The sequence below is a fragment of the Artibeus jamaicensis genome, unplaced genomic scaffold (genome assembly GCF_021234435.1).
Source record: "Artibeus jamaicensis isolate MK-2021 breed Jamaican fruit bat unplaced genomic scaffold, CSHL_Jam_final contig_457, whole genome shotgun sequence".
NCBI classification, from domain to species: domain Eukaryota; kingdom Metazoa; phylum Chordata; class Mammalia; order Chiroptera; family Phyllostomidae; genus Artibeus; species Artibeus jamaicensis.
In genome coordinates, this window is record NW_026521840.1 from 3,210,060 (window position 1) to 3,224,501 (window position 14,442).

The 14,442-nt window shown below is 43.3% G+C and overlaps 2 protein-coding genes across 2 annotated transcripts in view; one reads left to right on the forward strand and one right to left on the reverse strand.

Annotated features, from left to right (window-relative positions):
• The window catches only part of YIPF6 (Yip1 domain family member 6), a 48,112-nt gene extending 33,936 nt beyond the window's left edge, over nucleotides 1-14,176 (forward strand). The window contains exons 7-8 of the transcript XR_005083553.2: nucleotides 4,870-5,052; nucleotides 10,317-14,176. The gene's annotated coding sequence lies outside the window, so the exon portion shown is untranslated. The remainder of the gene's footprint in view (nucleotides 1-4,869; nucleotides 5,053-10,316) is intronic.
• On the reverse strand, nucleotides 10,480-11,985 carry LOC119054632 (germ cell-less protein-like 1). Its single transcript, XM_037152586.2, has one exon. It carries the CDS (start codon nucleotides 11,983-11,985, stop codon nucleotides 10,480-10,482), a length of 1,506 nt encoding a protein of 501 aa, XP_037008481.2.
• Nucleotides 14,177-14,442: the final 266 nt, after the last annotated feature.

A 14,442-nucleotide genomic window follows, 5' to 3' on the forward strand; every position in this document is an offset into this window, starting at 1 on the left:
ACCCAGGGTTAGTCAACCCCTATTTAAAAGTCTTCTTTGTTACGTACTGGGCTTTTCAAGCAGTCAAACCATCCAGGTTTCTCCTATTGACAGAACCATGCTCGGCCAGTATAAAGGCTCTGCCCTGGCAAAGCAAGGGTGTTACTTCTTTTCAGCTCCAGTTTCAAAAGGAATGTGTGCATTTGAATAGAGTAAGACTTTTTAATTTAATTGGACTTTATTTGTTTATTGAATTTACTAGGATGACATTGGCTAATAAAATTATGTAGGTTTCAATTTACAATTTACAATAGATTAAGACTTTAAATTAGGTATATGCATTATCCCGGAAAATCCAGAGCTTAAAACCCTCAGCTTCTCAGAGAACCTGCCTCTTTAATAGTCTGACTCAGGTGGCACCCACATGAGAAGTATTCATTCAGCCTACCTCTGGCACCTGATGCCCTCCAAACAGGTGACATAGGGGTGGTCCCCAACCACTCATACAGCATCCTGGGGTTCTGGGAGCCTTCCCCCACCTAAGGACAGTCAGACTCTTTTTGGATGGCTGTTCTGAAAGTTTCTAGGGTTCACCAGCATTTGTGAAGACTAGATGTCTCTTTCTGAGAGAACAATGGCAGTATAGCTGAAGGACCTCATTCTGGCACAGAAAAAAAGTTTAACTTTAGTTAGGTCAGCCTTCAGGAGGAATATGCATGCACATTTGAATAGGTTAATGCTTTTTATGCAGCCCCTGCCTGGTACTCAAAAAGGCAGCATTATGAATCCCAGGCCTCTTGACTGACCTGCCACTTTTTCCTGGTCCCAATTAGCCTTACACAGGCTGCTTATGTGTGTATAGTAGGCACTCTGTCAGTGAGCTGCTGGTAGCTGCTGCCCCACAGTCAGGGAGCTAGGAATGTTCCCAACCACCAGCACAACCTCCAAAGTTGGAGGTATCCTCCCCTCATTTACACGTAGTCCATGCCACTTGTAAATTCTGCTTGGTAAGATCCCACACTACTTCAGCATTCAAGACGCTTATGTGTGTCTTATGAGGGAACCCCTGTCTGACCAGCAAAAAAAGCCCTGGTCTTGCAGAGCAAGTATATTATGTTTAGTTTTAGTTCACATTTCAAACGGAATGGGCATATTTGAAAAATCAAGGCTTTTAGGCTAAAAAAGCCATGGCCTGGGAACCCCTTTCTCTTAACAGGTGCCTCTTGCTCTTGGTCTCAGGTTGCCAGACCCTGAACAGCACACGCTAGCTTAGTAAACATTTTATCAGTGCTCCTCTGGCAGGGGACTTAGAAGAAGTGCTTAAAATCTCATTGTACACCTTGGCTGGTGTAGCTCAGTGGATTGATTGAGTGTGGGCCTGAGAACCAAAAGATCGCAGTTCAATTCCCAGTCAGGGCACATGCCTGGGTTGCAGGCCAGTTCCCAGCAGGGCATGCAGGAGAGACAACCATACATTGATATTTCTCTCCCTCTCTCCTTCCCTTCCCCTCTAAAGATAAATAAATAAAATCTTTTTTAAAAAAGCTTTAAAAAATCTCACCATGCTTCGAGAAATCGCACGAGCTTTCTCCCACCCAGGGATAGTCAGTCCCCATCAGGCACTGCTGTCTGGTAAGTTAGCCAGGCTTTTGCAGCAGTTAGCACATCTAGGTGTCTCTTATTCAGGGAGCCATGGTAGGCCAGCCAAAGGTCCCCCACTCTGGCAAGTCAAATACTGTATTCAATACGTGTGCCTTCTTTTAGATCAGAGTCCAGGCTGAATATTCACATTTGAATAGGTTAGGGTTTATAATTGAGCTTCTGCATTGGACTCCAAAAGCTACAGCCTAAAACTCCCAGCCTCTCCCAGCACCTACCTGTTGTTCCTGGTCACCATGATGCCAGGTGGCATGGACATCTGTGATACTTGTTCTGACAGTGATCTTCTGGAAGCTTTGCCTCCTAGTAGGGAAGCTAGGGGCGGTCCCTAACCACCTGCACAGACTAGAAAGTTGGAGGGTGCGTTCCCCAACCTGGGCATAGTCGCTTCACAATTTCAAATGCTTTGGGTTAGGTTCAGGCTTCTGCGCACTCAAAACCATCCAGGTTTCTCTTTTGAAGAGAACCATGCCCCCACCAGCAGAAAGGCCCTGCTCTGGCAAGGCAAGGATATTAATTCTGTTTAGCTCAGACTACAGAGGGATTACAAACATTTGAATAGATTAAGACTTTTTTTTTAAAAGATTTTTATTATCTTTAGAGGGGAAGGGAAGGAGAGAGAGAGAGAAATATCAATGTATGGTTGTCTCTCTTGCGTCCCCTGCTGGGAACTGGCCTGCAACCCAGGCATGTGCCCTGACTGGGAATTGAACCACAGCTGTTTGGTTCACAGGCCAGCGCTCAATCCACTGAGCTACACCAGCCGGGGAATGAATAGATTAAGACTTTAAATTAGGAATCTGCATTGTAGCAGAAAAGCCAGAGCTTCAAAACCTCTGCTTCTTGTGATATCTGTTGTTCATGTTCTCAGTTAGCCTTACCCAAGGCAGCTGGTGTCCTCCAAGTAGGTAACTTAGGGGTGGCCCCCAAGTACTCACACCTCATCCATAGGTCCATGGAGCCTTCTGTCCCCCAGGTCTATCTCACAGCAATTCCTGGGCTTCAGCTGCATTCAAGAGGCACCTTTTACTGAGAGAACCACGGGAGGCCAGTTGAAAGGCCATATTTTTGAACAGGAAAAACATTTAACTTCATTTACCTCATCCTTCAGAAGGAATATGCACATTTGAATAGGTTAAGGCTTTTTATTAGGTTCCTGTATTGTACTAAAAGAGCCAATCCCTGGAACCTCAGGCAACTCTTGACACACCTGGTGACAATCAGCCTTACTCTAGGCCACAGGTGGCAAACACAAGGCCCAGGGCTGAATCCAGCCCTTCACCGAGTTTTATATGGAGACCTTGTTTCTATCCTGGGGCAGTGCTGAGCTCTTACTTCACTGTTAAGGAGTAGTATGGTCCTAAAATTACATTTGTAGGGAGGGCTGGGGGGTGGGCTGGGATGGGGGTAAAAGGCAGAAAACTGTACTTGAACAACAATTTTAAAATTTACATTTGGCCCTTTGAAGGCCACCTCGAGGCTAATGTGGCCCCTGGTGAAAATTAGTTTGACATCCCTGCTTTAGGCGATACGTACTTGTCCACTAAACCTCTAATAGCTGGTGAGCTCTAGGCAGGCAGCTTAGAGTGGTTCTTTTTTTTAAAAAAATTTATTGAATTTATTGGGGTGACACTGGTTAATAAATTTATATAGGTTTCAGGTGTACACTTCTAAAATCCATCACGTGTATATTGTCTTGTGTGTTCATCACTCCAAGTCTCCTTCTATCACTATTTATCCCCCTATACCATCTTCTACTTTTCCCCGGTAATCACACCTCCTCTGCCTCTGGTAATTATCACAGTGTTATCTGTATCTATGAGGGTTTGTTTTTTTGTTGTTTTTTTTGCCTTTTTCACCTAGCCTCCAACCCCGCTCTGCTCTGACACTGTCAGTCTGTTCTCTATCTATGAGTCTGTTTCTGTTTTGTTCGTTAGTTTAATTTGTCCATTAGATTCCACATATGAGTGAGATCACATGGTATTTGTCTTTCTCTGAGTAGCTTATCTCACTTACCATGACACTCTCCAGCATGGATGCACTTGGAATGGTTCTTAACCACTGGCACAGACTTCCATGTGGGAGAGATCCTCCCTCAACTGAGACAGAGTTTCTATGTGGAAGTTCGGCCAAGTCAGGTCTTAAGCTTCTCTAGTGTTTAAGATGTCCAGGTGTCTCCTATTAAGAAAAACATGCCAGCAAAAATACCCTGCCCTTACAAGGCAAGGATGTTACCTTCATTTTTAGCTAATATTTCAATGGAAATATGCTCATTTGAATCAGTTAACCCTTTCATTTAGGCATCTACATCGTGCTTGAAAAGCCATAACCTGGGAACCCCAGCTTCTGCTGACATCTACATCTTGTTCTTTGTCCTGGATTGACTGACTCAAGGGAGCACAGACATGCACAGTTCACATTTCATCCATGATTCTCTGGTAGCTGGCGTTTTCCAGGCCGGGAAGACAGGGGGTGGTTTAAAAAAAAGCTGGCACAACTCCCAGGAATTATGGGAGATTTCCCTCCACCCAGAAATAGGCCCCATTTAGAAGTGTTATGTGGTCAAGTCCCAGGCTTTTCCAGCAGTAAAGGTATTCAGGTGTCTCTTACTGAGAAAACCAAGGAGGCCAGCTGAAAGGCCTTGCCCTGGCAAGTCCAATACGCTTACCTTTTTTAAAGCTCACGCTTCAGAGGGAACATGTGCATTTGAATAGCTTGAGCATATAATTAGGCATCTGCACTGAACTGCAAAAACCAGGGCCTGGGACTCCTGGCCTTTCCCAACACCTGCCTCTTGTTCCTGATCCTGGATAACATGATCCCAGGCAATACACACATGCGCAGAACACATTTTGTTGGTGATTCCCTGGCAACTGGTGCCCTGCAGACAGCCATTCCCCAATTCCCTGCACAGCCTATAAAGCTAGAGGGAACCTACCCCAAAACAGGGGTGGCCAGTCTCCATTTAAATGTGCTCCATGTTTAGGTACCAGGCTTCTCCAGCAGTCAAAACTTTCAGGTGTCTCTTATTAAGAGAAACATGTCTTGCCAGGCAAAAGACCTTGCCATGGAAAGGCAAGGATATTGCCTTATTTTAGCTCACTTCAAAGAGAACATGTACATTTTAATAGATTAAGCCTAAATTGTGACTCTGAACTGTGCTGGAAAACTGAGAACTTAAAACACGCAGCATCTTCTAATAACACCTGACTCTTGCTTATGTTTCTCCAGTAGCTTGATTACTTTCTCATGTGCGCAGTAATCAGTCAGCTTACTGCTGTCAGCCAGTGTGTTACAAGCAGGGAAGTTAGGAGCAGCCCTCAAGTGCTTACACTGCGTCCAGAGGTCCTTGGATCCTTCTCCAACCCTATGATGGTCAGTCCTTATTCGGATGGATGTTCAGCAAGTTTCCAGGTTTGTTGGGATAGCTTAAGTACAAAGGAAAAGAGGTGGGTGATGTGTTGTATCTAATATAACTATTAGATGTGGAAATGCTCAGAACTTAAGGTCCCTCCACAGAGAAAGAGGAAGATGAATAGGGTGTTTCTCTAATAATCTGGCTCCTGCTATTGCACTAGACAACAGAGCAGGCAAAATATTATGGGCTCCTGAAAAAAGAAAGAAAGGCACTACTAAATTTCTCTAATTAGAAACATACTCACACAAGTCCAGAACAGAAACATTTATAGAAAAGTCAAAGGGGCTCCCAGAATGTCAAGTTGAACTGATGAATGAAGTTCATTACATGGCAAAGCAAGTCCATAAAGACAGCGACAAAAAGCTGTTTCTTCAAATGTGCTTAACACTTAAGACATCAGTGTTAACACTTAACACTGTTTCTTCAAATGTGCTTAAAACTTAAGACATCAGTGTTAAGCTACGACAAATACAAAAACCAGGGAATATGGCACAATTAAAAGAAAAACCTTCAGTAACAAAAATAAAGATCTATAAATTATCTGATAAAGTTTTTAAAATATTAGTTTTAATAAAGCTTAATATGTTACCAAATAATATAGATACATATTAAATAAAATATGATACGTGAACAAAATGAGAGTATTAGCTAAGAGATATGCATTATTAAAAAGAACAATGCAAATTCTTGATTTGAAAAAGACAAAAATGCACTGAAAATTCATGAGAAACTTCTAAAACAGGCTTAATGTTCAGAAGAAAAAAAATCAAACTTAAAGATATCATTGGAAAGTATCCAACCAGAGGCAAATAAATAAATAAAGAATTAAAGAGAACAAAATATATGGGACATATAGTACAGTCAAAATATGTACATTATAGAGGCACCAGAAAAAGAAAATTGGCAGAAAGATTCTATAAGAAAATAATGACTGAAACAGCCCACGTCAGTAGAGAAAAATGGACATTCAGACTCATGGAGCCCAAAAGAATTTAAAGAGAATGGACTTAAATAAGGCTATGCAGGAATATATTAAAAATTAATTGTGAAGTCATACAAAGAGAATGTTTAAAGCATCAAGAAAAAGTGATTCATCATTTGCTAGGGAGCCCCTATAAGCTGCAGAGTAGGTGGAAACTACACTCACCTGCTCCCAGCCCCAAATCAAATTTACAGCTAAATTAAATTATAGAGCAATCAACCTGAATAACCAATTGAAGCCTAGCTGCACTGAAATATTATAACCAAGGATTTACAGAAGAAGCCACATGGAGGCTGTTAGAAAGGGTGGAGATGCAGAAAGGGCTGCCCCCTGTACCCAGGTGCAGTAGCTGAGAAGCTGGAGGGATATCTCAGCTGCAAAACTCCTTCCCCCGAAGGAGCATGTGGTCTCAATCCCACCAGGAATCCCCAGCCCAGAGCAACAGAGATGGGAAGAGGAGCAGGCATAGCATCTGGTGATGAAAATCAGTGGGGATTTAGTCCTCCTGGGAGAGAAGGGAGTCTGCTGGAGACCCAGACACCACCTCCTCAGTTGCTGGCATAGGTAGTTAGCTAGTCATTAGTAAAGAGGGAGAGGGGCACAAGGGGAATCAGGCCCTGAGTTTACTAAACTAAGGAGCTGAATAGAATATATAATAAACTGGGAAGCTGAATCAGATGTTAGGACAGCATTCCATGAAGCTTGATTTGTAGGAAGCTATAGCATTTACATACCCATTCACACACTCCAGGGGACCACAGCTGAAGAGTCTTGATCCTACAAGCAGGCAGGAAAGCCTCCCAGGGGTGCTGGCAGCTGCATACTGTATTATCGGAGGGAGGAGGAGGAGAATTTCCTCCACTGAGCACATGCACAGTAGAAACCAGTGACGTGACAGAAAGTTTGGACATGCACAGTAGAAGTCAAGATGGGCAAGAGGAGGTGCTTCTACATTCAGGCATGTGCAGTAGAAGCAAAAATGGTGACACGAAAGGGTAGACTCTAACTTTACATATTAAGGAACTAGAAAACCAAGAATACATTAAAGCCAAAGTTAGCAGAAGAAATCAAATAATAAAGATCAGGGTGGATTTAAATGAAAAAGAGACCAGAAAAACAATAGAGAGTGTCAATGAAACTAAGCTGGGTAGCCAAAAAGATAAACAGAAGTGACAGGCCTTTAGCAAGACAAACTAAGAAAAAAGGGAAAGACAAATAAAATTGGAAATGAAAGAGGAGAAATTACAACTGACACTACAGAAATTCATGGTATGGAGAAATTACAACTGACACTACAGAAATTCATGGTATCATAAGAGACTACTATGAACATTTGTACACCAATAAATTAGATTACGTGGAAGAAATAGATAAGTTCCTAGAGTTATCCACCCTACTGAGACTGACCCATAAAGAAATAGAAAGTCTAAGCAAACCAATAATGAATAAGGAAATCAAATCACTAATCAAAACCACCCAAAAAAGAAACCTCCAGAAATAGGTGGCTTCACTGGTGAACAAACATTAAAAGAAAAAGTAATGCCACTTTTTCTCAACTCTTCCAAAATCTTGAAGAAAAGGAGACACTTTCAAAATCTCTTTACAAGGGAGCATTACCCTGGTACCAAAACCAGATAAGGACACTACAAGCAAAGAAAACTGTAGACTAATAAACATAGATGCAAAGATTCTCAACAAAATATTAGAAAACCAAATTGTTGGACTCACTGAAACATTTATACCATGACTACCATATTTTTTGAACTATAAGACACAGTATCTTATGGTCTAAAAAATATGATAAGTGAAATTTATCCCTGGGATGTAATAATGGTTCAACTGATGAATATTAATAAATATATACTACATTATCAATAAATATGCATCACATTAATATAAGAATAATAAAAAGCATGTAACCATCTCAATAGATGCGGGAAAAGGTTTTGAAAAAATACAATGCACTTTATTGATTAAAAAAGAAAAGTTCACCAGATTGGGTATAGAAGGAATATACACCAATATAATAAAGGCCATATATAACAAACCCACAGCTAATATTACACTCAATGGCAAAAAAATAGAAAGCTTTTTCTCTAAGATCAGAAACAAGATTAGAGTGCTCACTCATGCCACTCTTATTCAATATAGTATTTCACATTCTGTTATAGAGAAACCAGGCAAGGAAAAGAAATAAAAGGCATCCAAATCAGAAAGTAAAAGTAAAGTTGTCCTTATTTTCAGGTGATGGGATCTCATATAAAGAAAAGACCCAAAGACTCACCCCAAAAGCTATTGGATCTAATCAATGAATTCAGTACATTTTCAGGATGTAAAATCAACAGGTGGAAAGCAATTGCTTTCTTATACTTTAAATGTGAAACAACTGAGAGGAAAGTCAATAGTCATAAATGCATATATATATGAGAAAGCTCACAAGCAAGCAACCTAACCCACCCTTGCCGGTGTGGTCCTGTGGATTGAGCACTGGACTGGGAACCAAAGGGTTGCTAGTTCGATTCCCAGTCAGGGTACATGCCTGGGCTGTGAGTCAGGTCCCCAGTGGAGGGTGTATGAGAGGCAACCACACATTGATGTTTCTCTCCCTCTCTTTCTCCCCCTCTCTCCCCTCTAAAAATAAATAATATATATTTTTAAAAACCCTATCACAATAAAAAAAAAACAATTAACTATCTAGGAATAACTTAACCAAGGAAGTGGATGATCTGTACCATGAAATGTATAATTCTTTGATGAAAAAAATCTAACAGGGCACCAAAAAAATAAAAGGACACTATTTTCATGCATTGACAGACATGGTATCGTGAAAATGCTCATGGTCCCGAAAGCCACCTATAGATTGAATAAAGTACCTATGAGAATTCCAATAGAATTTTTCACAGAAATAAAAAAAGAATCCTAAAATTTATATAAAACCACAAAACCCCTGAATAGTCAAAGTAATCATGAGAAAGAAAAACAAAACCAGAAGCCTCACACTGCCTGATTGCAGGCTATACTACAAAAGCAATAGTATTGAAAAGAGTATAATATTGGCATAAAGATGGGCACATAGACCAAAGGAACAGAAGAGAGAACCCAGAATGAAGCCCTCACATACACAGTCAACTATTTGATAAGGCAGCCAAGGACATCATGATGGGGAAAGGAGTCTCTTCAAAAAATGGTGCTGGGAAAGTGGCATTGCCACATGTGAAGAAGGAAACCAGACCCCAGTCTTACACCAGTCACAAAAACTAGCTTGAAATGGATCAAAGTCTTAAATGTAAGGCCCGATATTGTAAAACCCCTAGAAGAGAACATACGGCAGAAACTCCTCAGCATTGGTTCTGGTGATGATTTTTCAATACAACAACAAAAGCATAGATAACCAGAGAAAACAGTCAACCAGTAGGACTACATCAGCCTTGAAAGCTTCTGTGCTGAAAATAAAACCTAAAAAATGAGATATTTGGAAACCATGTATGAAAAGTAGATTAATATCAAAAATTTATAAAGAATTCATACAACCCAATAACAACAATGAAAAGAAGTGGTAGGGCAGAGGAATTAAATGGACACATTTCCCCCAAAATATGCAAATGGTTAACAGGTACATGAAAAGGCACCCAACATGACTAACCATCAGGGAAAAGCAAATCAAAACTCACAATGAGCTATCACTTAACACTTGTAAAAGTTGTTATTATCAAGATTAGAAATAACAAGTGTGAGTGAGGATGTGGAGCAAAGCTAACATTGCCACTTGGTGGGAGTGTAAACTGCTTCAGCCATCATGGTAAACCGTATGGAAGTTCCTAAAAAAAAAAACTTAAAAAGACACACTTTAGTTGAAGAACAATTAACAAAAGGAAGATCATCAGTGGCAGCTGGATGAGTTTGCAGAGTGAGAACCATGGAAAGCAACTACTGCACTCAGTGGCAGGAAATGGGAAGGGGGAGCAATTCGAATGGAGCCAGTGGTGGTGGTGGTCACAAGTGGGGCAGGGCAGCTCTACACACACCAAATGAAAGAGAAGTCAAAGTATTCCTTTAACATTTATTTAATCAAACTAAAGGTAAAGAGTTAAACTAAGTGTTGTAGAGTAGGTAGGCCAGGGATTCTCTCTAAAGTCAAGTGGTCTTTGTTTCCCAGAAATGATGCAGGGTCAGGAAGGGGTGTTGATGTATCTTAAACCAGGAGAAGGAGTTGCCACATGAGCAGCATGAATGAGTTCTGGAGGTACTTGGGGACTTCAAAATACATCTTCTTCCTAGGTGCCGGTAAACAGTCTCAAACATTACAAACCACAGGTCAACAAAACCTCTAACGGAGTTGGTCACCAGATATGGACAAGGCCAGTTGATCCCAAAGAGGGAACTGGCACCTCCAGCAAGCTGGCACCCAGTGGCTTAGCTCTCTGAGCTTTTGCAAGGACTCTCACTCTGGGCCACACCCCTCTCTGGGGATGTACAGGAAGTTACAGGCCACATAAATGGGGAAGACCACATCCTGGTTCTCCAGGCTCATTACCTCCAGTTCTTCATCTCTTCCCAGGGAAAGCACCTGGTATTCTGTGCTCTTCCTGAAGGTGGCTTTTCCAGTGGTGTCCAAGGAAACCACACACAGGCGGAAAGCGACCTTTCTCTGCCACAGGAAGCTGACCCCGAGGCCATGGGGCTTGTTCTTGGCGCTGCGCTTGAAGATGATGCGCCGGTTGGTGTAGCACACCACCAGGTCCCAGCCAAAGTTGAAGCCGACCCACCGCCAGCTGCACCGCACTTCCTTAGAGAGATGGTGCCCACACCGCATGCTGTTCCCGGGTAAGTTGGGCACAGAGATGTCAGTGGGCCCAACCCCCTTGCTTTGCTCGGCCTTGACCAGAGCAAGCCACTGCTCTTTGTATACCGGGGTTAGCCATGCGGCCGGGATCAGCGCATCCTGGTCAATGATGCGTGCTGACTGCAGGTCACAGATGATGTAGGCCAGGCGCAGATGCTGGAACACTGGCACGAAGGCTCTGCCCTCCTGGGTTTCCAGGAAAGGGATGCCTCCTGACTCCCTATTGGACCTGGCAAGCCACAGGTTGGCATCGGGCAATAAGGCTCTGCGGGAGCCGCTCCATTCCGGCTGCAGCTGTAAGTACATCCACTTTTTCAGCATGGCATACACATCCATCTCCACTTCCATCACTAAGAGCTCTGAAGAGGCAATGAGCTCTTTCATGATATCTGGGCTGAGTTGTCGCAGTAATACCTCATCACTGCGATGAGTCATCAGATTGTCCAGCAGCCACTGGAGGCATATGGTCCTGATGTTTGGGAGGCCATAGCTCTCAGCAGACTGGTAGTAACTGCATACGGTGTAGACAGTGACAGTCTCCTTCATGACCTCCCCACACTGGCAAATCAGCTTGTCCAGCTGCAGCATGCTGGCTGTGGCCAGGATGGACACTACATGTCTGGTTGGAATGTACACAGGGCTTTGGTACAGGGAACCTAAAGCCTCGTGCAGGGCGTTAAGATCAATGTTCTCGTCAGGCATCTGCAAGTCTATGGTATTCATGGTTGCTTCCCTCCATGCACCACTGAACATGCTTGCGAAGTAGCCCGATTGGCACAAGTAGGCCTTGTGCAAGTTCCATACCTCTCCTAGTGCACAGATCTGCACATCGCTGCCTTCCCCTCTGAGAAAGAGTTTCTCATAAACGGAACCTGAAATACCTCTGGCGCGCTTCCGGAGGCGCCCGGCGGGAGGCCCTCCTGAGTCCGTCTTCCGTTTGAATCCGCCCTGACTGGTGGAGGGTCCGGCCTCTTCACTGTCTTCCTCCACCTCGTCAACCGCTGCTGCATCTGCCCCAGCCACCTCCTCCCCACCGGCCTCTGGCTGTTCTGGGCCATGTCTTCCCCGGCGCCGCCATGGCATCCGACTGCTTATTATTCCCATGGCCTGTAGATACCACCAAAGTCCGCACCACAGACACGCCCCCCGATCACTGCGAAGCTTCCCCAGACAGTGACTCAGCCCAGAAGGCTTCTGGGTACAACGGACTTCAGTCAGCCTTCCGGCCCCTTAGAGCTGTCCCGCCCCTTAGGAATCCACGCGAGAGTTCACGGGACCAGGAAGACCATGCTGCACGCATGTCCTCCTGGGGCTACGACTCTGGCTCCCCCTTCATGTGTTGGTGGTTGTATGTCAGCCCTCTGGGTGTATTTCCGTGTCATTTCAAGAACACAACTCCCGTTGGCCCACCTAAATTTTTGCGTGAACATTTGGGAGGCATTGTATCTTTTTCCTTCACGGAAACACAAGCTTCATTTATTCAGGGAATATCGATGGAACATCCAGTGTGAGCCCAGGTTTGTGCCGGGCACTGGGAGTGTGAAGACAAGCACAGCTTAGTCAGGCTTACAATGAACCGAGTTCACGTAACAATGACTACAGTACCCGTGAAAATTTGGGTAAACCTGGGAGCATGGAGGAAGGATGTCAGGACCGTGTCCTTGAGAGGCACTGGCTAAGTCTTACGGGCGATCGTTAGGCAGCTGAAGCAGAAGACTGACCTTCACTCTGTGACTTTAAGATAAACCTAAACCTCTTTCAGGCTCAGTTTCCCCAACAGCAAGGAACTAAAAGGCTTCAAAGTCAGTCAAAATGCAAAGTTCCTCCCCGGAATGACATCTAGATGCCAGCTTTGTCCTCCAGGCACCAGGCATCGAACTTCGCTCATTAACTTCTAAGGCATTGGTCTACGATAAAGGTGGTAACATCTTCCCCAGGCTTGCTTCGCTCTCGCACTTCTCTTTGTAAATTGTGTTTCTGGTTATAAAACCATTTTAAACTCTGTATGCCTGTGTGTGGTGGGGTGGGGTGGCTTGTCTCCAAATCCACCGCTTTGGGGCTCATGCCTCTGTTTTTAATAGATTACTTGAGTTTAGAGAAGATCATAAGTTTCCAGAACACCTTTCATCCTCATTTATGTTCCTCCCTCTCCACCTATTTGGACATCTTGAGTCCTCTGCCTCTGGTAATTTTTGTTTCTTGCAAACAACTACCCATTTCTCAATGTCTGAGATATGGTTCAAAGACCACTTTTTCTCAGACCTCCAAGGAATGGAGACATACATCTTTCCTCAACTGTAATCCTGTTATGCCTTGATCAAACATTTATCCCCATATGGCTACAGGACTCAAGATTACCAGCACCAGGCACCAGGCAAATTTAATAAATTTACAAGCAGGGGATGAAGACTGAATGAAATGGTTTTTCATTTTTGAGGAATGAGGAATATTAAATTCTGCACGGGTACTAAGTGCTCTAAACAAATTTGTGTTGCTGAGGGAGTATGGCCCTTTTAATGCCGAGGCAAGTGCATTATGAGGGAAAATACAAACATCTTCTGAAGTAGTGGTATGATTTATTTAAGAGACACAAGTTCAAGAAATGTTATTTTAATTACCAACACCCCCCTAAACCTCTAAAATACCACAACTGACACAGGGGAGCCTTTCAGGTCATTTGACACTGCCTGAATAGAATGTTTCCCAAATTTGTACATTGCAGTATAACATTATATTTCATTTTAAATATTCTGTATGGGACTCGACAGAGGGGATGATTAAGAAGGTCTAAGTAAAGTCTGCTATAGGAAAATATGTTGAGAGTGTACAAAAGAGAGGGAAATACATAGTTAAGGCCCCAAGCCTCCAAGATTCGTCGGCACCTATAAAAGAAAGGGCCATTCCCCAGAGGCTCTGGGATGGAGACAAGGTGGGATTCCTTGACTGTGCTGCGTGTGGATGAGTGATGAAGGAAGCGCTGCTTACTCAGAAGGAGATGGCTCTGAGCCACACACCCAGGGAGAACACTGAGATGAAGCAGAGTTGACAAATAATAACCACATTAATTTAAAAACAATTGCAGTTGCTATAAAATTAAATACGAAAAATCAGCTTTCTGTTTTGCAAACGGGAAAGGTGTTTCTAATCAATCTCAGTTGTCTCACTCAGTTCCTAATGAAACCAGAAAAGACACTAGAGCTCCTGGTGCCTGTCACTTTCCAAACCCAATAAACACAGAGACTGAATCTTTATGGATGCTTTATTCAGATGGTCAGGTTCATACCCTAAAACAAACTGTCTTACATTTTCTTTCCAGGCCAATGTTTTTATAACAGGGAATAAACAAGGTGCAGTGAAGGGGTTTGAAATTTAGGGAGAATTAGTTGAAAGAAACTGCAGCATTCTTGTCCTGGGCAGTCAGCTGTTCCCAGGAGCCAGTGGTCCTCTGCCTCCCTGGAACACAAGGCCTGGATGCCTCCACATGTCCTCAGGCAATATCTTTAGTGGTGCCCCAGGAGGTTGGCTATTTCTCTCAGGAGCCAAGATGGGCCTTATCAGTAG